The sequence below is a fragment of the Lynx canadensis genome, chromosome D2 (genome assembly GCF_007474595.2).
Source record: "Lynx canadensis isolate LIC74 chromosome D2, mLynCan4.pri.v2, whole genome shotgun sequence".
Taxonomy (NCBI): Eukaryota; Metazoa; Chordata; class Mammalia; order Carnivora; family Felidae; genus Lynx; species Lynx canadensis.
This window is the reverse complement of record NC_044313.2, coordinates 69660342-69686518: the sequence shown is the minus strand read 5'-3', so window position 1 is coordinate 69686518 and position 26177 is coordinate 69660342. Positions and strand designations below refer to the sequence as shown.

Sequence of the window (26177 nt, the reverse complement as noted above, 5' to 3'; positions counted from 1 at the left end):
TTTTCTGCAAATGTTAAGATGATCATGAAGCTTTTGTCCTTTATTCTCTTAGTATGGAGTATTACCTACATGCATTGAAACTTGTTTGCCTAGTATGTGATGTAACCTGGAGAATGTTCCATCTGCTTCTGAAAAAATGTGTACTTATTTTAGATAGAGTGCTCTAAAATGTCTATTAGTCAAATTGCTTGGTAGTGTTATTTAAGTGTCTGCATCTTTGCTGATTTTCTGTCTAGCCGTTCTATCAATTACTGAAGTGGGATATTGAAATATCTAATTGTTAGACTGTCTATTCTTTCAATTCTATGCATTTTTGCTTCATAAATTTTGAGGCTCTACTGTTAGGTAGTGTTACGTCTATAATTGTTATATATTCCTAATGTATTCACACTTTATGATCATGCAATATCCTTCCTTGTCTTTAGAAATACTTTTTTCTGGAAGTTAATTTTGTTTGATAGTAATATAATCACTCCGGGTCTCTTATGGCTACCATTGGCCTGGTATACCTTCCTTATCATTTTACTTCTAACCTATTTGTGTCTTTTTGTGTGAAGTGTGTCTCATGTAGACAGTAGCCATTGAATCTTATTTTTTTAATCCATTCTGATAATCACTGCCTTTTGATTATAGTGTTTATCCATTTATATTTAATATGATTATGATGTGGTTGGATTTTGGTCTGCCATTTTGTTTTCTATTCCTCATTTTAAAAATATGTTCCCCCTTACTGCTTTTGTGCTAAACAACTTTTTTCTAGGTATACCATTTCAATTCCTCTGTTGCTTTACTTCATTTTTGTTATTTTCTTAGAGGTTGCTTTACAGATTAAGATATGCATATAACTTATACCATCTACCTCGGGTTAATACTTGCTTAATTTCAGTAAAATATAGCAATATTGTTTCAATATATCTCAATTTCCTCCATTTCTTTTGTGTAATTATTATATCTCCAAGAATGCTATAAACCCAAGGATATAGTGTTATAATTATCGTTTTATATAATCTTATGTCTTTTAACAAAATTAAGAGAAAAGAGAAAAGAGGTTTAGAAAAGAGAAAACATATATGTATAGTCCTCTGTCTTTGCCCACAGATACCATTTGCAGTGCTGTTCATTTCTCCTGACACATTCGAGTTATCGTGTGGTGTGAGGCCAGCAGATCAGGAGACAGTTGCTGTTGAAAAGGTAACTTGTTATACTCACAGATCCCAAGAGGAGGGGCCCTGCCATGTAGGACCATACAGAGACCCCCCGGGGTTGCTCAGGAAGTGGAGGGAGCAAGAGGAAAACATGGGCAAGAGTCTTAACTGTGGTTTCCATGGGAAGAATGAGTGAGGCAGAGTAATTTCAGCAGGCTCTGGGGCATAGGGGTGCCCCTAGTTGTATGGCACCTGGCCCCGTGGTGATTGGGGGTGGGTGGGTAGAGGCCTGGAGTGTGAAACCCCCATAGAGGGGATGGTTGGGGTGTGGGCTCTGGATTGGGTGGCTTGTCAATGCAAGTTGTTTGCTCTCTCTGGGAATGGACTAGCCCCGAGAGGGGTAGTCCCTCTAGGGACAGCAAGGCCTCAATGTGTCAACGATCAAGTGCAGAAACTAGAAAATACGGCTGTTACACGTCGCTCCTGTCCTGCATCCATTGCTGGGTGAGCTCAGGGAAGGGTTGGGAAGCGAGAGAGAAGACCGTGTTGCCCTGACACCTTCAGCCAGGGGGCAGGGCTCTTGATGAGGTTTTGTTTCTACCTTCATGTTCATCCCAACCATGCTTCCTCCTTCCCTCTCTGAACACCTTTCCATGCCACCTCACCTGCCACAGGTATATAAATAAGAAAGCGAGACCTAGCATTTACTGAGGCAACATCTTATGTTATTTTCCATGATCCAGTTTGGTGGGATTTTCCTATGCAGGGTCAGGGAGCTAAAACAAGGCTTCTCCACTCTGTTCTTCCCCCATCATAGTGGAAATGAATGCAATCCAGTCTGACCTGAATCTGGACTCCCGAGAAGAAATAACATTGCCTTTGGCGTTTCTGACCCAAAAGCTTTAGACACAAAGAGTGTCTGGACTGGATGGAGAATTAGTTACCACCTCTTGGAGGAGGAAATAGAGATTTTTGTGTTGTTCCGCTCCTACAAGTAAGCCTCCGGAATTCCCTGATGTTTGCCCCCAGTAAGCAAACACACCTAGGATGAAGAAAATGCTTACTTATGACATCACACCTTTCCCTTCTCATCCCCAACGTACTTACAAAAACATTGTCCTGTGGCGCCTGGGTGACTCAGTTGGTTAAGTGTCTGACTCTCGATTTCGGCTCAGGTCATGATCTCAGGGTTTGTGAGTTCAAGCCCCGCATCAGGCTCTTCACTGACAGGGTGGAGCCTGCTCTCCCTTTCTCTCTGCCCCTTCCCCACTCGTGCATGCACACACATTCTCTCTCTCAAAATAAATAAGCTTAAAAACAAAACAAAACAAAACCCAAAACATTGTCCTGTGTCGGATGTTTGAGTATAATGATGGATGCTCCGTTGAAGCCAAGGTTCTATGCACCAAGTTACACTTTGGATAATTAGTAGTGGGAAGAGGTGGAGAAGGAAGGGGGAATGCCTGAACCTGAAGGTAAGGCACCAGCCATCTTCGGGAAGTGATTGTACAGAGAAATAGCATAAAATCCGAGGTCAGAGCTGTGTCCATTTCATTCTTCCAAGATCAAGATGGTGGGGCAGGGGGAGGAGAAGGTTGGGTCATGAGAGGAGAGCTCTACACCAAGAAATGTTCTGAAGTTCATGGTCCAGAAGTCAAGACTCAGCCGGACAGAATGCGTCCTTGCCAGGGAAGCCTCAGATGTTCATTGTCAGCTTGATGAACTGGGAACAAAAAGGAGAAAGAAAGAGAAGGGCTGGTTATCCCTCTAGGTCCCCGCCAGCACTGGCCTGTTGAGTCCATGGCAACTCTGCTATGCGATTGCCTTGCCTGCGAGTATGGACTTCTGCTTCGACATGAAATATTAAAAAAAAAAAAAAGAATCCTCAGCACTTTGTTTTCCCAGAGGTCCTGAGTTCTGAATTGGCTCAAGTCAAGTGCAGACGGTGAGAGAGAGAGGGAAGTGTGCTTTCTTCTGGCAAAGCAGCCTTCCTGAGGCTCCTCAGCCGTTTCCTCTTTGATGAGGGCCCCCCTCTCGGTGAGGACACAGGTGGTCCTCCATCATGTGGAGGCTGCGGGCTCAGCATCCGGGCTCTTTACAAGTGAGCTGGTGGAGAAGTTGCATGCAATTCTCATTTCCTCCATCCTGCCTCTGCCTCCCCGCCCCCCACCCCAGCTTTCCTATCACAGCATGGTGACATGGGGGACCGTGCTTGTGTGGGACGTTGTTTTCTCTCCTCTCTGCCCCTCTTCCTGGGCACAGCACGTGCCGAGGCCAGGGTCAGGGAAGGCGGCTGGGTGAAGGATGACGCACAGGCTCTTTTAGCAGAGTTACTGTGGGTGGGGCCAACCCAGGCAGGGCAAGGATCCATTGTTACCTAGGTGGATGGGGGGGGGGGTCCCAACTGTGGCTCTTGAACTTGGCCGTATACTGGACTCATCGGGAAATTTAAAAAATATCAATGCTTGGGCATGCCTGGGTGGCTCGGTCGGTTAAGCATCTGACTCTTGACTTTAGCTCAGGTCATGGTCCTAGGGCTCTGGGATCGAGCCCCACCTCAGGCTCTGTGCTGAGTGTAGAGCCTACTTAAGATTCTGTCTCCCTCTCCCTCTGCCCCTCTCCCATCCTCTCTCTCTCTCTCTCTCCCTCCCCCACCCTCTAAAAAAATGTATCAATGCTTGTGCCCCACCCCGAGAGATTTGGACTTATTTGGTCTGGGTCATGGCCAGGCCACTGGGGTTTTGAAATCTCCCCCAGGTGATGCTAATGTGCAGCCGGAGTTGAGGATGATGGGCTTGCAGGGAGAGAGAGGGAGAAGACTCAAAGATCTTTGACATCTCCCTGTTGTCTTGGAGGTGAATAAGGGGCCGGAGGCGGGAACTTACACGAGATGGCTTGGGTCTGCCGAGGGGAGGGCAGACAGGAGACAGAGCTCGTTCCAGCCCCCACACCCGTGGACGCTCGGTTTGGAAATGACACCTTGATGCTGAGGCAGCGGGATGCTTCTATCATGCATCTGGTGGCCTTTGGCTTCGAGGCCTTTGGCTAAGAGGGTATTGAGTACCACACCTGCCCACTCTCCCCCCACACTGGGGACAGGCGGAAAGTGTCCTTGGCTTAACAGAGGCCAAACCCTGACGAAACTGAGAAATCTGTCTAGGAGTCCCTCTTGTGTTTGTACAGGACCAGGGTGAGTACGCACATCTTTCTTTGGAATCCTCAGGCTAAGTCCTTGATCTCTCTGCAAATGGTGACACTGAGGCACAGGGCAGGTGAATGCGTCAAAGCACGGCCCACACGGCCACCAACCTCTTCATCTTGATAGTCAGTAAAATGCAACCCAAATCCAAAGTTGCTGTTGAATTTGGAAAGGAGCCGGTGTCTGCGGTGTGAATGTGAAAGAGGGAGGGGAGGGGAAAGGGCCCAAGGATGGGAAGGAGACACAGGCTGCCTCCTTTGCTACTGTTAAGTTCAAGGGAAGACAGAGCTGGACCAGAAGACACGGGGAGAGAAAGGAAAATAATGGGAAATAAAGATCGTGGGAACCATTGGAGGAAAGCGCTCCATAATTTTCTCCCTCCTTGCCTTGGGGCAGGAGGATGACCAGCCAGCACTCGCAAACCTTAGTACGTGTAGGAATCCCCGGGGATCCTCCTAAAACAAGATCTGACTCAGCAGGTCGGGGGTGGGGCTTGGTCCTCTGCATTTCTTATTTGTTTGCGTGATTTTTTTTTTTTTAGTTTTATTTATTTTGGCCACATATAACTGACATGGAACACCGTGTGAGTGGAGGACATACAACGTGTTGATTGGATACGCTTATATATTGCAGTGGGATTATCACGGTGGCGTTAGCGCACACCCCTTTTAGGTCACGTAACGGTCATGTCTTTTTTGTGGCGAGAATAGTGCAGATGGTGTCTTTTAGCAACTCGGGGGCCTATGGCAGTCCCGTGGGCTGTCGTCCCCACGTGGCACTCTGCTGTTCCTAACCAGCTCGCCTCGGTTAATGCCCACGCTGCGGGTCTGCAGACCACGCTCTGGGCAGCGGGGAGAGGGCTGTCTACACCTGGGGCGCCCCTTCCGAGCCTCTGAAACTCTGATCCGTGTTCTGCCCTCCATCGCTTTGGCTGTGGTCAGCCCCTGTCACTGGCACAAGCTGTGTCTTTCTCAGGGTTTTTGAGGTGTGTGCGCGCGTGTGCATAGAATCATGAGACCCGCAGGACAGCATGAGCAAGGGGAGTGAACAAATTGGAGGCTAGAAGGCAGACAGGCTGAGGAACCCGTATGACAGAAGGCAGAGAAGCAGTCAAGGTTTGCTGGCTCACTCTGTTCAGGTGATTAAGCTCTTTATGCCTCAGTTTCCACTTCTGCAAAACGGGGATGCTATGAATCTTTAGCTCACAGGGCTATGGCAATGATCGCATGGACTGCTAACCGACGGGTCCCTAAACATATTAGCAAGTTTACTGTTGTCACTGCCCCCGTGGCTCAGTGTAAACTTCACATTCAGTCGCGCATTCAGCAAGCGTTTACACAGCATGGGCTCTGCCTCGCGCTGGCCGGATCGTACCTCGTTTATGTTGAGATGAATGAACTCCTTGTTCTTTGTACTGAGCGCCTGGAACACCCCTAACGGGGAGAGACATGAGAAAGGCATCATTGTGGGGACGGTTCCTTCAACAGGTTCAAGGGTTTCCTGTGACCTTGGGGCCTGCCGGGCTGCTGGTGGAGGAACTGCTCCATCTGGTGGTGAGCACGGGTCTTCTAGAACAGCAGGCCAGACTCAGGCTGACTCCGCGGGGATCTCTTGCGCCTGGGGGAGGCTCTTGAATCCCTGGGATGGCGGAGCTGGTGGCCTTACCATTGGGTGGCACCTGTTGTCATCTACAGTGTGCCAGTCAGCCGGCCAGCTCCCGGGCCCCAAACATCTCCCCTGTGCTAACTTTTTGGGGAGCTACCGATCCCCTGCAATCTACGGACCTCCTCCCCAGAGAAAGAACACACGTACGTAAAGTTTTGCCTGAGTCTTGAGAGCCGTTCAGCCTCCATGAGCCCCTTACAAGAACATGAGCCCCCAGCTGCTCCCACACATAGGAGCAAAGGCAGGACAGAGAGCCCTCTAAGCTGGACGCCATGGCTGAGGTGCTGAATAGCCTGGGGGTTACTTTCCTCTCTGGGCCTCAGTCTCCCCATCTTAGTCAAAGTGGCCGAGCCACTCAACCCCAGCTTCCCCCGAGAGTCACCCGGGAACTTGAGAAATACAGCAAAAGGGGGGAAGGGTGGCTGTCCTAGAACAAAACAGACAGGGCCCGACAGCCCAAGGCAGTTGGGTACCTCCCGAGACCGGCAAGCCAACGTGGAAAGACGGCCTGCAGAAGTTGAGCAGGGGCCAGGTCTTAGATGAGGTTGAGGGCTCGCTGAGAGCCTGCCTGTCAGAGATATCGACAGGGGAAGGGACTCAATTTCTGAGGTCTGTTATTAAATAATTCAGGAAAAAAGGATGCGTTAGAAGGACGTCTGAAAGATCAGCAGAACGATCGTTGCTGAGGCTGGTATAAGGCCCTAGAACTCCCTGGGGGAATTTTTATAAATACCGACACTGTGTGTCACCCCCGGATTCTATTCAGTTGGCCTCCCGGGCAGCCTGGTCATCACAAAACATTATTTTTTCTTTTAATCCCCTTCTCCTATTGTGTCCGTCCCCCCCCACACACTCCCAGGTCATCAAAAAATGCTAGCCCTTCCCCGGGGGCGGGGAGGGGCTTTGTAGCGGGTGGCAAAGTTTGGAAACACTGGTGCAGGGCACATGGGGACCGATTGTCATTCTTTCTACCTATGTATGAGTAAAAATTTCTAGAGTAAAAAGTTTAAATGATCCTGGGGTAAAACCCTAGCCTTGATATTTTAAAAACGGTCTCCAGGTGGTGAATCTAACGTGAGGATCCCGGAGTAGAGGGTGTTGGGGCAACCGTACCTTCTCCCTAATAGTCCTCCGTTGTAAGAACACGTTGAGCACCCCTTGCTGGGAAGGATCGGCCCAAGGGGACGCAGGACAGGGGCAGTTGAGAGAAGAGAAGCTACCAAGTCTCATCATTTTTAGGTCGGTTTTGGCCACTGCGTAATTGTACTAAGTGACGACCTTTCAGGAGGCGCCTTCCTAAAATGCACCTCTTACCAGCTGCTGGTGACCGCCTACAGAAGGCGCAACCTCCCGGCTTGGCGTACAAGGCCAAGGACCTGCTTGCCTCTCTCAGAGCACCACGATCAGCCAGAAGTTCTTGCTTGTCTCCTAAGCCCAGCCCTCCCAGGGATGACAGCCTGGTGGAGACAGGCTTCAGCAGGGAATCACCTGTGACCTAAGTGGCACAAAAGAAGCCGAGGGGGGAGCCCCAGCGCCCTAGAACCGAGGAGCACGGACCCTGCCTTGGTTTAACGAGTGCCTTGAAGTCACCTAAGCGAGCACCCTTTAGAAAATGCCAAGCAGAACGGGGCCCTGATCTGTGGGGCCCAGCGCAAAATGGAAACGTGGGGCCCCCTGTACAAAAATGATTAAAATTCAAGATGGCGACGTCAAAGCATTAAACCAAGCGCGGGCCTCCTCAGGGGTGCGGGGCCCCGTGCGTCAGCGCATTTCGCTCCCCTCCCCCAACCCTGACAGCCACCCCGGTCCTGGGTTACAAGCCCCCGGATGCGTTTCTTTCAGCTTCAACTTTGTGACAGTGTGACGAGAAACTGTAAGGCCTAAGGACCCCCTGCACATAATCTCTTGAGGTAATGACTCTTGTCTGGGATAACTGGGTCAGCGTTCAGACAAGTGTTTGGACAAGACAATGTCGAGTACAAGACACAAAGATAGGGTGGAGGGAGGGGGACAGAGGGAGAGGGAGAAGGGGAGGGACTCCCCTGGTTCTGTGTGCTGTGATAGATTTGACCTCAGATGGGGCCTTCCTCAGATAAGAGGCAGGAGCCCCCCCCCCCACCTGTGGCCCTGTCCTCCCACGAGGACACTGTGAATGCACGCGAGGAGAATGGCTCTTAGCAAGCGGAAATGTGCTGGGCCCGTAACCCACAGGTGGTGCACGAAGACGCCCCCACCCCCACCCCTCAGTTAACCACACGCAGCGCAGAGATCACACGATGACAACCGTCTGTGGCCTGTCCTCGCCAGGATCTCTGGCAGGTTATCTCTCACCAGCTCCTGGAAGGGAGCCCGGGGGTCGTGGCCCCCCTCCTGGGGGCCCAGGGGGCGCAGCCCCGACGACACTCACGGCTCGCGTTCTCCAGCCGGACCAGGCAGTTGAGGAAGTCATCAAAGCCGAGCTGGAGGTTCTCGTCTGTGTACCTGAGGACAATCAGCTGCAGGAGGCGACCGCTCAGCTGGAAGCCTGCGGGGAAGAGCGAGGAGACCCCAGCCGGTCAAAGGCCGGGCCCCGCGGGCGCACCTTCGGGAAGCGCCCAGCGCTCTGTCCGCAAAGTGCGGGTTCTCAGGCCCAGCGGGGGGCCGCTGTCCTCAGACACTGCGTGTGTCCACTAGCTGACGATGTTTCTGGATGTTTGGTTTACCTGGGAGGGAACCACATTAAGAACTCTGGCAGGGCCCGGGGGGGCCTGTCTGTGAGGCATGCTCTGTGAGAAGCACCACGCAGCTTGGCAGGGGCTGTGGGCTGCAGTGGCCTCAAGGCCACGGCTACGTGCAAAGGACGGCCAACCCCAGACACTCGGACCGCCTTGGTGGGGACTGTGGGGGGATGAGAGACGCCCCCTGGATCCCGTCCTTTGTGTAGGGAGCTCGTAGATGTTAGGACTGAATCATCTGGTTTGGATTCAGTCTGCTGGTGACAAAGCCGGGGACAGGGTGGCAGATGGCGGAGGAAATCTGTGAGCTCCTCCCTGACCCCCAACCACGGGATCATCCATGATAATCACTGTCCTAGAGTGCAATTAGAGGCTTGGAAGCACCACGGCCTGCCACCAAAGGGCCACACGTACCCCCGCTTGGCCAGGAAGCTCGGCCAGAGGCTGAGAGAGGGGGTGAGGCTAAGTTCAGCCCTACTGGGTACATTTGAAAGACTCCAATATTGCACAGCAGTTTAAAACACGGGTCCCGGTGTGCGGGAGCGAGTCCTGAGCCCAAGGCCTGCCTCCGGCACTGACAGGGCTGTGCTCTTAAGAAGCATGAACTCAGGGGCGCCTGGGTGGCTCAGTCGGGTGAGCCTCCGACTTCGGCTCAGGTCACGATCTCACGGTTCGTGAGTTCGAGCCCCGCGTGGGGCTCTGTGCCGACAGCTCGGAGCCCGGAGCCCGCTTCGGGTTCTGTGTCTCCCTCTCTCTCTGACCCTCCCCCGTTCATGCTCTGTCTGTCTCTGTCTCAAAAATAAATAAACATTAAAAAAAAAAAAAAAAAAAAGAAGCATGAACTCAGGTTAAAGACCGGCCACCCTCTAGGGCACGAGAAGCAAGTGGCTTCTAGTCTCTTCTAGGCTTTTCTTTACCTGTGGCTTTCAGGGCGGTCCGCAGCTCATAGGAGGACATGGTGCCAGACTTGTCAGCATCGAACTGAAGGAACAGGTTCTACAGGGAGGACAGAGGCATTGAGAACCAGAGGGCACCCAGGGGCGCCAGCCAGCGACAGACCGTGCGGGAGGACAGACTCCTCACAAGGTCGGGCGAGGCCTTCAAAACAGGCGGGTCCCTGTGATTTCCCTTTTCAATCTGGGCACCAGCGCTGTGGTACTTTGCTAAGCCTGAGACGTGATCTTGGGAATGGAAATTCCACCATAATTATTTCCCTTGTGCCCTCTCCTGGCCGGCAGCACCTTGACCGTTTAGAAACCCCTCCTGCTCTAGGCTCGCGCAAACCCCAGAGGCCAGGCCCCGGCCGGGTTACTTACTGTCCACTTCTGCAGCTTGTCCCAGAACACTTTGAACTCCGCGAACTCCAGCTTCCCGTTGCCGCTGGTCTGTGCCGAGAGTATTAAGGAAGGAAGGGAAGAAGGCAGGTGAGCCGGGTTTCAACCCGGTGCCTCGTAGGACTCCAGAGATGAAGGGGCAAGGGGCTGGCCCCGGGGGACTGGGGACACAGATCCAGGGCTCTTAGGGAGGTGGCTTAATTACAAACCATGCATCTCTGAAGAATGAAAACTGCAGGGGTGAGATGGGGAGGGCACCAGAAGGCTCGAAAAAGCACATTATAAAAAAAACTCCCTTTATTCTCTTAGAGAGGACCCCAAAGTGGTAACAAGATCCCCAAGTCCCTTCAAAACCTTCCCCCCACTGGCCAGTTCCGGCCTCTTGATTCGGTTCCAATTCTAGGGGCGGCCATCTTGGGTTGTTCCCCGAGGAGACGCCTATCCTACCCGTGAAGGAGGCCACATTCTAGAAAGGTCCGCACCGCAGGAAAGCACGGCTATTTCTGCCCATGAATTTGGAAGGATACGTCCATTAGAGAAATGATGTTTTTACAGGAAATCGGGCTGAGCTCCTTGAATTTGACGTCCTTTTCTGAAATCACACACGAAAGCAGAATTCATGGGATGTGTGATAAGATAAACCTATTTCCAGCTGCTGGAAGTCCTACGGGGTGGTCAGATCTGGGGCTGGTGAGGGGGACACGTGGTCACTCCCAGGATGCTGGTGACAGTGGAAACTGACAGGGCCCTTTGTGAGGAAAATTTGCTAAATATAAAAAAGATGCCTTAAAAATGGGAGTATCTTTCCATTCCTTATCCTAGTTTTAAGACTCCCAAGCAGGGGCGCCTGGGTGGCTCAGTCGGTTGAGCGGCCGACTTCGGCTCAGGTCATGATCTCGAGGTCCGTGAGTTCGAGCCCCGAGTCGGGCTCTGTGCTCACAGCTCAGAGCCTGGAGCCTGTTTCAGATTCTGTGTCTCCCTCTCTCTCTGACCCTCCCCCGCTCATGCTCTCTCTGTCTCAAAAATAAATAAATGTTAAAAAAAAAAAAGACTCCCAAGCAAAGAATTACAAATTAAGACTTTTTTTTTATCATTTGGTCATTAATAATGGCAAACATTTAGAACAGAAAGGGGCAACAATGCAAATGTCTCCCTGTGAGGAATAAATGACACCTGGTATATTCTTACAACGAAACATTATCTGGCCCCAAAAGGGATGCAGTGATCCTGGTAAATACTACAACGTGGATAGATTTTGTGAATGTGATGCTAAGTAAAGAAGCCCATGAAAAAGGACTCCCTATTACATGATTTTTTTTTTTCCTAAGTAGCCTTCATGCCCATAGTGGAGCCCGACACAGGGCTTGAACTCACGACCCTCAGATCAAGACCTGAGCTGAGATCAAGAGTGGTCAGATGCTTAACCGACTGAGCCACCCAGGCGTCCCACATGATTCTTTTTATATGAAAAGTCCAGAATAGGCCAGCCTAACAGAGACAGAAAGTAGATAGGTGGTTGCCATGGGATGGGGGCGATGGGGAGTGACAGCTACTGGGTACAGGGTTTCTTCTTGGAATGATGGAACGTTCTAAACTTGGTGGAGGTTGCACAATTTTCCGAACATCCTAAAACATGTCGGGGGTGAATTGTATAGTAGGTGAATTATATCTCAAAACTGTGACATTAAAAAATAAAATTGTCAAGGGGCGCCTGGGTGGCTGAGTCGGTTGAGCATCCGACTTCGGCTCAGGTCATGATCTCGAGGTTCACGAGTTCGAGCCCCGCATCTGCGCTGACAGCTCAGAGCCCGGAGCCTGCTTCGGATTCTGTGTCCCCCTCTCTCTCTGCCCCCTTCCCCACTCGCGCTCTGTCTCTCTCTCTCTCTCTCTCTTTCAAAAATAAATAAACATTAAAAAAATAAAAAATAAATGAAAATTGGATCTATCACTTAATGACAATTGTGTGTGTGCACATATATCCACACACTGAGAGATACAGACGACACATACATGAAGATACACACACGTATCTTAATAGTGGTTATTTATGGGCAGTTGATTATTGGTGGCTTTGGTCATTGTCTTGGGGCTTTTCTGAATATTTTAGAATTTTCTGCCATAATGGGCTTCGTTTTTGTAATCAGGAAAGAAACAACAAAAGCTATTTTTAAAGTCTACCTAAGGCCAGCCCTGGAAAGCAGGGAACCTGGGAGAGCTGGAGGGGAGCCAGGAGGTATGCAGTCACAGGTCACACGTCCCCTCCATAGGAGCCCTGGGGTCCCCGGTGGGTGGTGGGTATGAGCACTTACTCTTTCGCAGCACAGCGTTTAAAACATATTCCAGTTTCTCTGCAGTTACCTCCATGTCCTGTGGGAGGGGAGACAATTGCTTTTGATGGCCCATAGCACCTTCTTTGTTAGCTGCTTCCAGTTCTGAGCTTGATTTGGCTCAAGCAATAGCCCGGCCCTCAAGGACCTTGCCACGGGCCCGTGTGCCCACGTCGTGAGTGACTGCAGCCCGCTGAACTTCTCAGGGACTATGGCCAACCCAGAAAGGACGGGAAGGCTGGGCCCCACAAGGCAAGCTTCCCCACTGAGCTGAAGTTCCCAGGTGCTTATGTCAGAGCACATTTATGTCTGGTTCTCCAAGCCTCTGTGCAGCAGAACCGCCTGGAGAGTATTAGAAATGCGGGCATGGATTATTCCCCTGGATTGTTTTCAAAACCTCCAGAGTGAATTTCAGAACCGCTTCTCTAAGGCCGTCTGCTCAGTGCGCTAAATCTCGGCCTCGAGGACACTGAGAAGCTGGTTAGAGATGGGGAGGTCCAGGCCCTGCCCCTGACCTCCTGGTGAGGAAATCTGCATTTTCCCAGGATGCTCAGGCGATGTGTCTGTACGTGACTGAGCAGCGTGGACTTAGGGCTCCTTCTGTCCAGGGTTTTGAACCAGCATGCGAAACAATCACCTGTGAAGTTACTTCCGCACACACCTGCCCAGGTTCCACCCCGGAGCTTCTGAGGCCCAGCTGTTTTTTGGTCGTCAATACAGTTTGAGAGAATCTCCTGCAACATTCCTCACTTCCCTTTCTAACCCGGATCTCCAGTTCCAGCAACTTCTGTCCCTCCTACGCTAGGAGGGGTTGCTCACCCAGGCCCGTCCTCCGGATGGCATCAGATGCCGGAAGTTAACCATTCACTCCCTTCCCCACCCGGCCAATCAGCCCCGGAAGGAGAACAGATGGCCGCTTTGCCTGCACGGGCCCCCACTTTTCTCCACCCAGACTGTTGTCCCCAGGCCTCCCTGACCTCTCGTTTATGGCACTGCTTGAAATCCCACTGTTAGGGCTTCGACCCCAGGGGCAGGGGTCACACGGGTTTTACGATTCAGGAGCCCCATTGGGGCAGGAAGCTAATGAGGTCATTAGCACCGGCCATGAAATGGTTAACTCTATTTATGGCTACCAGGGAACACAGGTGGGGACAGTTTCTAGGAGAACGGAGGAGGCGGGGCCAGGAGATACCCAGGGCCCCCAACAAACAAGCTAAGTACTGAGGGGGCAGGGATGGGGTCGGGGTCAGAGAGCGGGAGGTGAGGGACAGATCCTCTCCTTCCCCAGTGGCTGGCCCCGGCCCGACTGCCAAACCTGGCCACGCTGCTGATGTCACTGGACAGAAATCATGTTTGTAATTTAACGGTGACGTCCAAGCAGCACCACCCTCCCCCGGAGCAGAGAGAACATTTTAATGGCGGTGGTCTATGGGTAGAGTTCAACGAGGCACATCTTCCAAGCTTTCTCTAGCCTTTCACAGAACGCCTCTGGGCCGGGCTGAGCTCCTTTGGGTGCTATTACCCCACGGACAGTGGCAGACCGGCGTGAGAGTGCGGTGGGGGAGGCGGTCCTGAGAGCCTCTCAAGGGACTGGGGCTGGTCTTCCAAGTGACCCGGGCTGGCCTCACGTTGGAACTAGGTCCGCCAGGCCCCCGGGAGGCGTTGCTGACCGGCACCCTGCTGCATCCCTGGGCGGAGGAAACCAGGCCCCTGAGCTCTGCAGAGGATCAAGGCCAAGTGCAGCTTGCGGCCAGCCCTACCTCGCCGGCAACTTGTTCAAACAGGGCCCGGAACTGCAGTTGCTCCTCTGTCTCCTGGCCAGCTGGAGTCGGCTTCGGAGGCTAAAAAAGCAACCAGAGGAACTCACGTTGGGCCCCACGAGAAAGGAACTTGGCATTTGCTTTCCCAAAGAGATAGCAAGAAAAAAAGAGGCCCGCCCTGGAGACGGTGTGGCCCCGTGGGATACGCTGGGACCTCGCTGCTGTGTGGGGCGGGGTGGGGGGGGACAGAACTGGCCACCGTCTGTGGCATTAGGAATGGCAGCCTGATTCCTTGCGACGGCTCTTGAGAGGGAGAGTCTGGAAGGACTAATTAGTGGGACTTTGCAGGTAAGAGTGACAAAGGAGGCCAGAATCCTGACCGAGTTGGGGTCCCGGCCAGGGTGGTCACAGCCCCCTGTCTGACCCTCACCACTCTTGACTGCTTGACTCTTACTTGCTTCACCATCTGTGTTGACAGGTGGTAAACTCTTTGAGGGCAGGAGTCTGTCTCTAGCCGGGAGCCCAGGGCCTCGTGCGTGGAAAGAGCTCAGTAAATGTTTTGGGTGTTTTGTCCTGTGCGGATCCGAGCTGACTTGGGAGGCGTCAGACTGTTCCGGCTATACCTCAACACCTCTCGAAAGTCTCAGAGCCCTTGGACAAGTATAAAACCCGCCCCTCCCTCTCCCCGTCCCCACACACGTATCGTCAGGAAGAAGTAACGTGTTGCCCTAAGTCTGCTGTAAAAGAATCCACCAGCTACTCTCGTTTTCCTCTTATCGCTTATTTTTCTTAAATTGAATGCGCTTTAAAGATAATTCATCCCCTTCGGAGGCAGCAGCCACCTCTCAGGGAACAGAGCGAGTTGGTCAGCACAGAGAAAGATCGGTCCAAACAGAGCTTCCTTCCGGGCACCTACCTCGTCCCCGTGCCTGGTCCTGGTGGGATACGAAAGACTTAGAAGGTACAAAGCCTCTTCTCCAGGAGGTTAGAATCGAGGTACTTACCTGATCGCAGATAAGACACTCCCCAAACTCCAAAGTTTTGAATGATGCTGTGACTGAAGGAAGCTTTCAGGACAGACACTGAATCCCACCCTCCAGAGTAACATGAGAAGGCTCACCTCGGGAAGGTCAATGTTCACATCTCCATCCATGTCCCTGGGTGGGGGGGGAGGGGGGCAGAAAACACACCGACTCACTTGTGGATTCACTTCCTCCCTAGGATCTGTAGCACTAACAGGGGCCCAGAGGGCTTGGAAGGCTCTGGCCCATTGAAGCCCTTCTTTTTCCATGATGTTCATGTGTCACAGGGTCTGCAGACCCCCTGCGTTGACCTCCCTCTCTCTCCCCTATCACTCAGACCCTGCCCAGCACGAAAATGAGAGGGAGGCAGTGTAGCCATCAGCCAAGGAGAACTCGTGAATCCTGGACTTCTAGAAGTAAAAGAAACTACGAGCTACCACCCCCTGTTTCCTGGATGCGCTTTCGCAAGGGGTATTTATGAAGTGAGGGTTGGGCTGTGTGTGTACGTGCCTATGTTTGGGGAAAAGAGGAAAACTAATGGAAAGGTTTATTTTGCTGTTCACATATTTAGGGGAACCGATAGTGTTTGGAAAGCAATAATATTGGCAGCAGGAGGGGGCTTCAGCTTTTAGTGAGACGAAAACATTTGGAAGAATCCAATCTTACAGAGGAAACTCGAAGCACTCCCCAAGAAAAACTGCTAAAAATTCAGAGGGAAGACCCATAATCAAACATTAAAATGGAGCCCAGATTGGGGGGGGGGGCAGAACTGGCCGCTGCCTGTAGCATTAGGAACTGCAGACTGAGTCCTTGTGAAGGCTCTTCAGAGAAGAGTCTGGAAGGACTAATTTAAATTAGTGGGACTTTGCAGATAAGAGCAACAAAGGAGGCCAGACTCCTGACCCAGTTGGGGTCCCGGCCATCCCCTGGGCATGCACAAGAGAACCCTTTCAGAACTTTTTAAATTGTTTAAATCCGGGGCGCCTGGGTGGCGCAGTCGGTTAAGCGTCCGACTTCAGCCAGGTCACGATCTCGTGGTCCGTGAGTTCGAGCCCCACGTCAGGCTCTGGGCTGATGGCTCAGAGCCTGGAGCCTGCTTCCGATTCTGTGTCTCCATCTCTCTCTGCCCCTCCCCCGTTCATGCTCTGTCCCTCTCTGTCCCAAAAATAAATAAACGTTGAAAAAAAAAATTTTTTTTAAAAATTGTTTAAGATCCTCTCAAGAGCACGAGGCCAATGGCAGTAGAGATCACTGTGGTTCTTCAGTTACTGAGCTACAGAGCTGGTGTGTATGCTCAAGATCACAGCAGACGAAAGTACTTTGTTTGGAGGCCCCTGGGTGGCTCAGTCGGTTAAGCATCTGACTTCGGCTCAGGTCATGATCTCACGGTTTGTGAGTTCGAGCCCCATGTCAGGCTCTGTGCTGACGGCTCGGAGCCTGGAGCCTGCTTCGGATTCTGAGTCTCCCTCTCTCTCTATTTAGCTGATGGGAAAGAACCACGCCTTTTGTAATCAGCTCGGGAAACCCAGCCAGACTTGAGAACCGAGAGTATTCTCAACGCCCGCCACCAGTCCAACTCCATGCCACGAAACACGATATAAAACCGGAGGCCACGAAGTCACCGCTGACTCCATCTTGTTTTCTCAGGTCGGTCTTCAGTGGAGGGTGCATCTAGCTCAAATACAGAATTCTCTGCGATCCCTCGAATGCCTCTAGAATGTCGCCCTGATGGCGAAAAGGGCAGCAACGGGAAATTTTTTCTTAGAAGTATCTGATACGGTCTAATTTTTTGCTAAGACGCTGCAAAGGGGAGGCGGCAGAAAGTCGGGTGTACAAAATGGAGGGCAGACTTGGGTAAGGTAAGCACTTGACCATTGGCTTTGGTGATTGTAAGTGCCTGAAATTACATTCTGGACTGTCAAGGCGTCCATTTCAAAGACCCTCATCTCAAATAAACACATCGCGAGCGACATGGCTAGATAAAAAGCCCAGCTACCCCACCCATGAGGTTGCCCCTTTTTTTAGAAAGCTCCGGTAGACCATTTGACCCACTGCTTCCTTTGCCTTCAAGCATTTTAATTCACCAATAGTGACCCTTTTGAAACTCTAAGCTCCTACCCTCGACCCCAATAAAGGCAGAACCCCAGGCCTCCTGTGTGCACTCTCTCTCCCTCTCTCTCTCTCTCTCCCCTCAAGATATTGCTGTGTGACTCCAGGGGTGCTGTGTACCCTCCAGAACCTGTGAGCAATAAACCTTGTCCTTTCCAAGTTCCCTGGGTCATTGCTGAGATGCGTCTGCCCTCAACGTTGGCTCCAGCTGGGGAACCATCTGGGAGGGCTCACCACAGGGAGTACAGGCCCAGGTGAGTGCCCTCAGATGTTCCTAGCTGATGGCATCACTGTCCCTAGGCTGAGACCGACGACCCCAAACAACTTGGCAATATTTATTAACTGATGCTGAAAGAGCAGGTCGTGCTAGAAACTTTCTAGAAACCTGTTCTAGAAGGAACTGGTCATTGTAATAGCCACCCCCCTTCACTTTGCTCAGAAATAAGTCCTAGCATTTCTAAATGTGGGTCCCACTCCAGAAGCTTCTTGGACATAGGGTTTGGAAAATGAAGTGCTCCACCCGAGGGGGTCTGGTGAGCATGATTCTGAAAGTGGTTGGAGAGAGCAGCTTTTCAGTGGCCTGTTTGAGGGAAGGAAGGAGCAGAACCAAAATAGAAATGTATCCAACTTTGCAAATGGGTTAAGAGACCTTCCTGTCTGCTTTCTCAGGTGCATCGTGGAGAAGAGAAGAAAGGGGTCAAGGCTCCAACAGTCCCCTGGTGACTTCTCGGGGATTGAACCACTAAATGAAGAGGGATTCTTGAACCTGTTACTCACTGGGTGATAATTTTCTTCTCCGTAAAGATCCTCAGGCAGAAATCAGCTTCCTGATGGGGCTCAAAAGTGCTGGGTATCAGGATATACTCCCCAGGGGGCAGCTGGAAGCGGTCGGAGACTTCTCTCAGGTTGATGAACGTTTTGCTTCTGGCCTGGGAAGCATGGTACCTGAAGAAGTCTTTGTTCAGGTGTTCGTCTTTGCGGGGGCTCTGCAGTGGGAACGTAAGAGGGTGGTTCTATAAGGAGGGCCATTGGTCTTGGGTATTTGGACACAGTTTGGGGACTGACCATTGAGTCTCGGGCATGTGGCTAAGAATCCAGCACGTAGGTGGTGGGCTCTAAAGCTCAGCTTGGTTCCTACCCACCTGGTAAATGGCATAGCCAATGGTCAGCATGTCGGCACCAAACCTCTTGAGTTTCCTTCGATCTTTCTGCATCAGGGCTACAAGGAACGTGCAGTCCTCCTGCCCCTCATCTTTCTCAGTCAAGGACAGTTTTATCTGTGGATTGGTCCAGAAGGTATCTGCCATTGAAAGAAGTGAATTATTTCGCCTTCCTTTAGAAAAACACAAAGGACACCCCCGTACACACACACACACACACACACACACACACACACACACCATCCACCCCCACCACAACCTCCCAAACCTGAGAAAGTCATTCATTTCTTCTCTCCCTGTTCTGATGGCCCTCGTGCCCTACTTCCCATAATCCCAGTGAGAATGCCAAGTGCTCTCCCTTTTCCTTTCCACCTTCTCTTGAACCATTTCCCACCTTCTTCTGGGTCTACTCAACTACAGTTCATTCCATCTTATTTTGTCCGTGTGGTATTTCAAAGGAGAGTGCGGTGCCCTTGGAGTTGTGCAATTTGAGCAGAAGCCACCCCACTCCGGCTCCAAGGGTGAACACTGAGTGGTTTACGTTCGCCCCTGTTGCCTTGGACAACTGGAACAAAGCCAACCAGCGTGTAGCATTCACCAGGCAATATGGGCTCAAGGAATTCCCAGTAGAAGGGAGTTGAGGACTACTGTTGGATGACCCTCGGGAGCTCTCACTGTTCATGCAAACGAGGGCTCAGAAAGCCCTGAATGCTGCTGCCAGCCCTCCTGTGACTCTAAAGAAATCCAGACTGAGGAAAAAGTCAACAGAGGGAAGGGGGCAGAGCAGAGGATTACAAACCAATGCGTTGACAGAACTATGCCTGAAGGCCACCCCGCTTCTCCTCTGAATTTTTCAGTTATGTAGGGGAAAAAAATTCCTTTTTATTGCTAAACTAGCATGAGTTGTGTTTTCTATTATTTGTGATGGAAAAGAACCTAAGTGGGAAAACAAGAGAGTTTCCTCGAGCAATTCTTATCCAACTTCCTGCTCCTTCTTTGCAGCCCTCACCGGCCATCTCTGAAATCCTACTGTCTAAACTCTACACTTCAGGCTTTCTCCAGGGTCCTGGCCCTGATCCACTGATGTACCCCAGGTTGGACTGGACACTTGGCAACGACAGAGAGTGACAGGTTGACGACCAACCTAGAAAATTGCGGCAGCCCCCAGCGGTGGAGCCCCGCACCCAGCTTCCTTGATGGACCGTCACCTCCCATTTGTGGACAGCATCCTCCTCCAAGGCGTCAGGAGTCAGGTTGCAGATTTCTACCTTGTCAAAGTGGGTCTTGAAGTCCCTAAACGCCATCCTACAACAAGGTGGAGAGACACCAAGGCGTAGGAGGTGATGGTGATGCCATGATCCACTCAATCGCTTAATCATCTAACCGACCACTAGTGAGTGTCTGCATCTGTCCTCAAGACTCAGGTGTGGGCAGACAGAAAATGCACAAAGGCAAGGAAAACCCCGAGCCTCTGTACTCAAAATTCAAGGTAAATGCATCTCTAATTTCCAATTGAATGGCTTGTTAATCTCTCAAGCTTGTGGATCCTACGTGTTTTCCACAAATTTCTTTGACTCATGACCTCATGGTTCCTGAAGCAGGCCACCAAAGTTCACCCATCAAAATGGGGCCAAGGACTGCAACCCACTCCTTCCATCTAGAGTGGGGTGTAAGCAGTGATGTGTGGGTCAAGGCTGTTGGAAGTGGGGGTGTCTTCTCCAACCTTTCCTGTTTTTCCTCTTCTGCTGGCTTCCTGCAGGTGACTGTGTGACCCCAGGGGAGGGGGGAGCCATACAGAAGAAGGGGCTTGGGTTCCTGAATCACTGCACAGAAAGGGCCACCCACAGAATAAGGGTGTCTTCCTGGGCTGTTATAATGAGTGAGAGATAAACTGTATTGCATTTGAGTCTTTATACATCTTGAGTCTGTGACAGCAGCTGGTGTTACCCTAAGTCATTGGTGCCTTGAAGCATGGAGCTCCCATGACCGAATTCTAAAATATGTGATATCAGCTTAGCATATGGGAAGGTTTCAAGGACATATTGGAGATAGAAAATGGATATTCATGTTAGGAATGGCAATATATTTATTAAAACTGTAAAAATAGGGGCGCCTGGGTGGCTCAGTCGGTTGCGCATCCAACTTCAGCTCAGGTCACGATCTCACGGTCCGTGAGTTCGAGCCCCACGTCGGGCTCTGGGCTGACAGCTCAGAGCCTGGAGCCTGTTTCCGATTCTGTGTCTCCCTCTCTCTGCCCCTCCCCCGTTCATGCTCTGTCTCTCTCTCTGTCTCAAAAATAAATAAACGTTAAAAAAATAAATTAAAAAAAAACCTGTAAAAATATGGAAGACAGAGGCTGTGCTCCGGGGGAAGAGAATGGAAAAAGCTGGAATATTCATACGTACCGGTTTTTGCTTAGGGTGTTTAAGAAGGTATGTAAGAAAGAGGTGAGCTCAGGTAAGAATTGACTGGTTTGCTCACCAGGGAATAAAGCTAGAAATCCGAAATTTGTGGTCTTACACAGGGGAAGAGCCAACGGTTTTCTGAACCCCACAGGAAGAAATATGATTAAAAAAAAAAAACTTCTAGAGATGAAGGTCCACTAAAAACTTTCAGTTAGGGGCGCGTGGGTGGCTCAGTCGGTTAAGCGTCCGACTCTTGATTTGGGCTCAGGTCATGACCTCACGGTTTCGGGGGATTGAAAACCACGTCGGGCTCTGCGCTGACAGTGCGGCTCCTGCTTGGGATTCTCTCTCTCCCTCTCTCTCTCTGCCTCTCCCCCACTCGTGCGTGCTCTCTCTAAATAAATAAATAAATAAACGTTAAAAAAAAAACACCAAAAACCTTTCAGTTACGCAAAGAGATTCCACCCTGTGGAAAGTCCAGATTAGGAATGTTTTGTGCCCACTTCAGTCTATATTCAGCTCTCAAGGTCGCTGCCTTCAGGGGTCCTTGTCATCAAGTGGGGCGAAGGAGTAGCCCCTGGGAGCAGTGGGGCTGCCTGCCTTCAAATTCATGGTGCAAACTCGGATGATGGGTAGTTTGGGGGAGGGGTGCCGGTCTGCAGACCCAGGCTCGGCCGCACGTACAAATCAGATTCTCTGCCAACCTGGGTGAATGCGAGGGGGTTGAGACAGATGCATTTGCTTTACCAGAGAAATCAAACAAAGACAGACAAGGGAAACATGCAAGTAAGCCAAGGGCCATAGGGCGCTCTCATACCCGTTATGTCGTTAATACAGAAAGGAAAACAGAGGCCAGCACTGTACCAGAATTCCCCGTCGTCGAGAGAGGTGTGACACAGGCGCTTCTGCTCAGCTGGCCCAACCGAAAGCCACTCGGAGGAACTAGGGATAAGCAAAGTCAGGCTTTAGGTGGAGGGTCTTGCACAGCGGCCGAAACAACACTGGCCTTGGTGGAGAGGAGTGTCCCTCCTGGGGAGGCAGGGCATGCGGCCATGGGGGGAATGGTCCCGGTCAGTGACTGCTCCCTGGGCCCCAGAAATGTCCCAGGGGAGCTGGAGGCTGGTTGAAAAGTGGGCGTCCAAAAGCAGCCGATGGAAAAGGCCCTTGGGGTCATGTGAACCTCCTCCATGGGGGATTCTCATGGGGCCGTCATAGGATGTTGAACACCAGCAGGGTAGCAGAAACTTCCAACTGGAAGCCACGAGTGGACCGAAATGCATGCCCGGGAGCACCTCCTGGCCTCGCCTCTTCGTTTGTAAGCGACGTTTTGACAAGTGATGGTAATAATGCCTTATGTTCACCTGGGCTTGAGATTCCACACGCCAAACACCTTCTTTACGTGACCGTGCTGGGAGGCCAGGTGGGGTTCTGTGAGGTTCACGGGCCCATTTCGTGGACCAGGGCACCCAGGTGGGCAGCCGTCACCACCCGCCTCCAAACCCAAGAGTTCCACCTCGCCTCCGAGTTCGCTGTGTCTCCGCGACCCCCGCAGCCACCCCCAGAGAGTTCAGGCCGAGTCACCACCACTGTGGTGCTCAGCCAAGGCTGCCCGCCTCACCCACGCCCTGCATGGCCCCCTCTCCAGGAGGAAGGAGCCCCTCTCCAGGTCCTGCCCGCCAGGGTTGGAACAGCAGAACTAAGAGCCATTATTTTCTTTTTGAACCATTACCTTCCACGGGGCTCACCCCCCCCCCCACCAGATAGTGGGCAGACTGGCTAAGGAGCACTTTCAGCACTTCCGTCATAACAGGGGGTCAGGATCAGGAATCAAGATGGGGACCTGCCCTCCATCACCCCAAGGCTGAGCGGGAGCGTCCGGCCTTGACCCCAGTAAATGCACTCTCCTTATTTCGCCCTCTGCGTGTTTCGCAGGAGAAGAAGGGGCCCCTCGCTCTTTTTCGCCACGTGTTCTCTAAACTGAAGGACGCGATGAGTCTACGCAGGATAGGAAGCCGTCTCGTTCATTTGGGTTTCAGTATTTCTGTGCTTTCCATTTCTGCCAGGAGAGGGAGGCCGCTCTCTTCCCTCCTGTGATGCTGCTCGGGTGTGAGTCCATCTCGGCCACAGCTCCCAGGCTCTGAGGAGGCAGGAGCCGAACCGGGGCGGCAGGTAGGGGGACAAGAGCAGCCATGGGAGGCCTGGCCTCCGCGGGGGCGTGTGCTGTGCCCTCGGGCTGGAGTCAGGTTAACGGAGACACAGACGCGCTGACGATTGTGCCGCGGTGGCTTTGTTGTGAGCAGAGGACAAACACGAGCTCAAGATCTATTCAGGTTCGAGACTAGCTCAAGATCTATTCAGGTTCGAGACTTGCCGGAGGTCTCCCCAGGGCCCACGAGCCATGAGCGGGCGGGGCTGGGACAGCAGTACCCCAAGACGGCAGGGGCAGGGTGGGCCCCGCCTAAGCATATCTAAACATTCCCTGGTCCCCATCACCTGGGCCGCTTCCCGAGGGACAAGGAGGGGACACACACCTGCAAAACAAAACTTTATAACTGGGGACCAAATAAAGAACCCTGGCTGACTGCTCTGTAATGGATGAATTTCCTGTCGCGCTTCCTCTGTCTCTCCACTGGGCCACCGGGCCTCTGGCCGGTGGTCACTGACCAATGAGAGAGAACCCTGGAATGACCTGCCTGGTGATATTTCAGGGATCCTCACACCCAAAATACTCATTGCCACCTCCACCCCCACCCAAAACACATACATACCAAATATCAAAGCTAATTGGAGATCAAGCCTTTCACAATACCATGGGGATATGAACTATTCCCATGGGAGGGAATACATCCACTGACATAAATACAATTACTGGAGAGTTTAAAAAGACATTAGGGGCACCTGGGTGGCTCATTCGGTTAAGCGACCGACTTTGGCTCAGATCATGATCTCGCAGTTTGTGGGTTCTGTGCTGATGGCTCAGAACCTGGAGCCTGCTTCAGATTCTGTGTCTCCCTCTCTCTCTGCCCTTCCCCCACTCTCTCTCTCTCTCGAAAATAAATAAACATTAAAAAAAAATTTTAAGCCATTATAAGGGTGTTCCATTTTGACTACATGATGGACCAGAGGGCTAAAAAGGGAGGAAGTAAGGCCACCCAGAAGCAGGACCCTGAACAAGAGTCAGGAGGGAACTGGGAGCTGTAGACCAAGGGCCCCTTCTTCATATGTCTGCGCAAACCAGTGCTGGCCCCTCTGTGCCCCAGAAGGCAAGGAGGTGGGGACTGACCTGTCACTCCAGGACCCGTTCCACTCAACCTGGCCCCAGGGGTTCCGGACTCTGATGAGCTCCACGTTCCGGCCTTGGAAGTTTACCTGGAGGGGAAAAACACCAGGGAGATTATATATTCCCGTGTGAACCTCAGAGTGCTTCACCTCCAGCCCGGGCTGGATTTACTGAAAGCCTCTTGACTGTGACACGCTAAAGCCATGTCCAAACTCATCAATTCTTTTTTTTTTTTAATTTTTAAGTGTTTATATTTGTTTTTGAGACAGAGAGAGACGGAGCATGAGTGGGGGAGGGGCAGAGAGAGAGGGAGACAGAATCCAAAGCTGTCAGCACAGACCCCGGGGCGGGGCTCCAACTCGTCAACCGCGAGATCATGACCTGAGTCCGAGTCTGCTGCTCTGGTGACTGAGCCACCCAGGCGTCCCGAAACTCATCAATTCTTCACTGGCCCTTGGAATTTTCTAGTTCCTAGTGAACATAATGGCTAGCCTTACCAACACCGTTATACCAGTCACCCACGGTGGTTGCACTGCAGCTGGGAAATAACGTAGGATTGTAAATAACAAGAAACTAGTCACATGAATCTTCAGATGAACGAGTTTTCTCTCTGGACTGGAATCTCCCTAGACGCGGAGACCAAGTCTTATTTATCAGTGTACCCTCAGCGTCTAGCACAGCGAGCGGTAAAGAAGAGTGGCCAGAAGTACTCATGGAGTGAGTTTTCTTCATCCTTGACGTCTTACTCATGGATGAGTGAAAAGTATGCAAGCACACACAGGAAATTTAAACAATGAATAAACAAAAACCACTTGCAAGCCCTCTGAATCCAATCTCCCCCCACTTTCAGGTGTCAGGTGAAGATTTCTGCTGTCCATATGGAGAACCCTTGGGCCAGTAAAGAAGGGTGATGCAGTCATGGCCTTCATGCTCTGCCCTGGACCAGGAGAGAGGGCCAGTGCATTTAGAAAGATTTCGGAGGAAAGAGAGTAGAAGTAAAAGACTTTTGTTCATCGGTGAACCAGAAATTTTAGCTCAAAACTCTTTACCCTCATGCACTGGGCACAAATTATATTTTTGGCGTGTAAAAATTAAGTTAGTGTAACCTCTCCAGGGTCCAAGATGCAGCCCGCAGCTAAGATGTCCATCTAAGGCATCTAAGATGTCCATGAAGAGAATTGTTCACGGAAGGTAAATCCCTTATAGGTGGAGAGAAAGGAAAAACAACTGAACAGATGTGATGAAAGGTTTCTATTTCTTAAAATAATATTTGGAAGATGTAACATTAAAAATCACCTGCCAAAAAGAAAAAAACCCACCTGCCTACCCAAGTGAGTGATTGGCAAGGCATTGTGGGTGGGAAGGAGGAGGTAAGAACACTTTGCAAATAGTTTTAATTCTAAAGAATGCAACTGTATCCCCTGGTGAGGAGGAAGGACTGGCTTCCTTCTGCACTCCTTACTCCCCACTCCTCTAGACTGGGTTTCTCAAAACATGGGTGGCAACAGGAGGAGACCAGAAGTGCCGGTGCCCTCTACAAACCGGGTTTGAGACTTGTCCAACAGAAGCATGAAGTGGGCAAAGACAAGCCTTCGGACTTCGTTGAACTTGAACCTGAGAGGATACAGCCCTTGGCTTCTTGTCCTCCTCTTCCAGGTCATCCCCTTCGCTTCTCTTTCCCACGTGTCCCCCCAGGAGTGCTTGTCCAAACCAAGCACTCACTAGAAGTCAGGGTGGTGTGCACGTGGGTTTGGAAGCCCCTGGGAATCAGTTCCACCTTGGACTATAGCTGCAGAGAATAGGACTTTTGAAGGTTAATTTTATGTGTCACCCTGACTTGGCCACTGGTGCCCAGATATTTGGTTATACACCATTTTGGGTGTGTCTGTGAGGGTGTTTCTAGAGGAGATTAGGATAGGTAGACTGAGTCAAGCAGATGGCCCTCCCCAGTGTGGGTGGACCTCATCTGATCAATTGAAGGTCTGAATAGAACTACAGAAGGTGGAGGAAGGGGAGAATTCACTCGGTGTCTAACTGCTGAGCTTGGACTTTGGTCC

General features: G+C 51.4%; 1 protein-coding gene across 1 annotated transcript in view; it reads right to left on the bottom strand.

Moving 5' to 3' along the window:
* Positions 1 to 2498: 2498 nt before the first annotated feature.
* The window catches only part of CAPN9 (calpain 9), a 44357-nt gene continuing 20678 nt past the window's right edge, over positions 2499 to 26177 (bottom strand). Inside the window, exons 7-20 of the mRNA XM_030334705.1 lie at positions 24124 to 24209; positions 21705 to 21782; positions 19580 to 19740; positions 18418 to 18575; positions 18053 to 18261; positions 15265 to 15301; positions 14145 to 14225; positions 12367 to 12424; positions 10585 to 10649; positions 10040 to 10108; positions 9641 to 9719; positions 8417 to 8533; positions 5719 to 5777; positions 2499 to 2868 (exon numbers count right to left, since the gene is read on the bottom strand). Coding sequence (XP_030190565.1) covers positions 2842 to 2868; positions 5719 to 5777; positions 8417 to 8533; positions 9641 to 9719; positions 10040 to 10108; positions 10585 to 10649; positions 12367 to 12424; positions 14145 to 14225; positions 15265 to 15301; positions 18053 to 18261; positions 18418 to 18575; positions 19580 to 19740; positions 21705 to 21782; positions 24124 to 24209 — 1284 coding nt within the window. The 3' untranslated portion in view covers positions 2499 to 2841. The remainder of the gene's footprint in view (positions 2869 to 5718; positions 5778 to 8416; positions 8534 to 9640; positions 9720 to 10039; positions 10109 to 10584; positions 10650 to 12366; positions 12425 to 14144; positions 14226 to 15264; positions 15302 to 18052; positions 18262 to 18417; positions 18576 to 19579; positions 19741 to 21704; positions 21783 to 24123; positions 24210 to 26177) is intronic.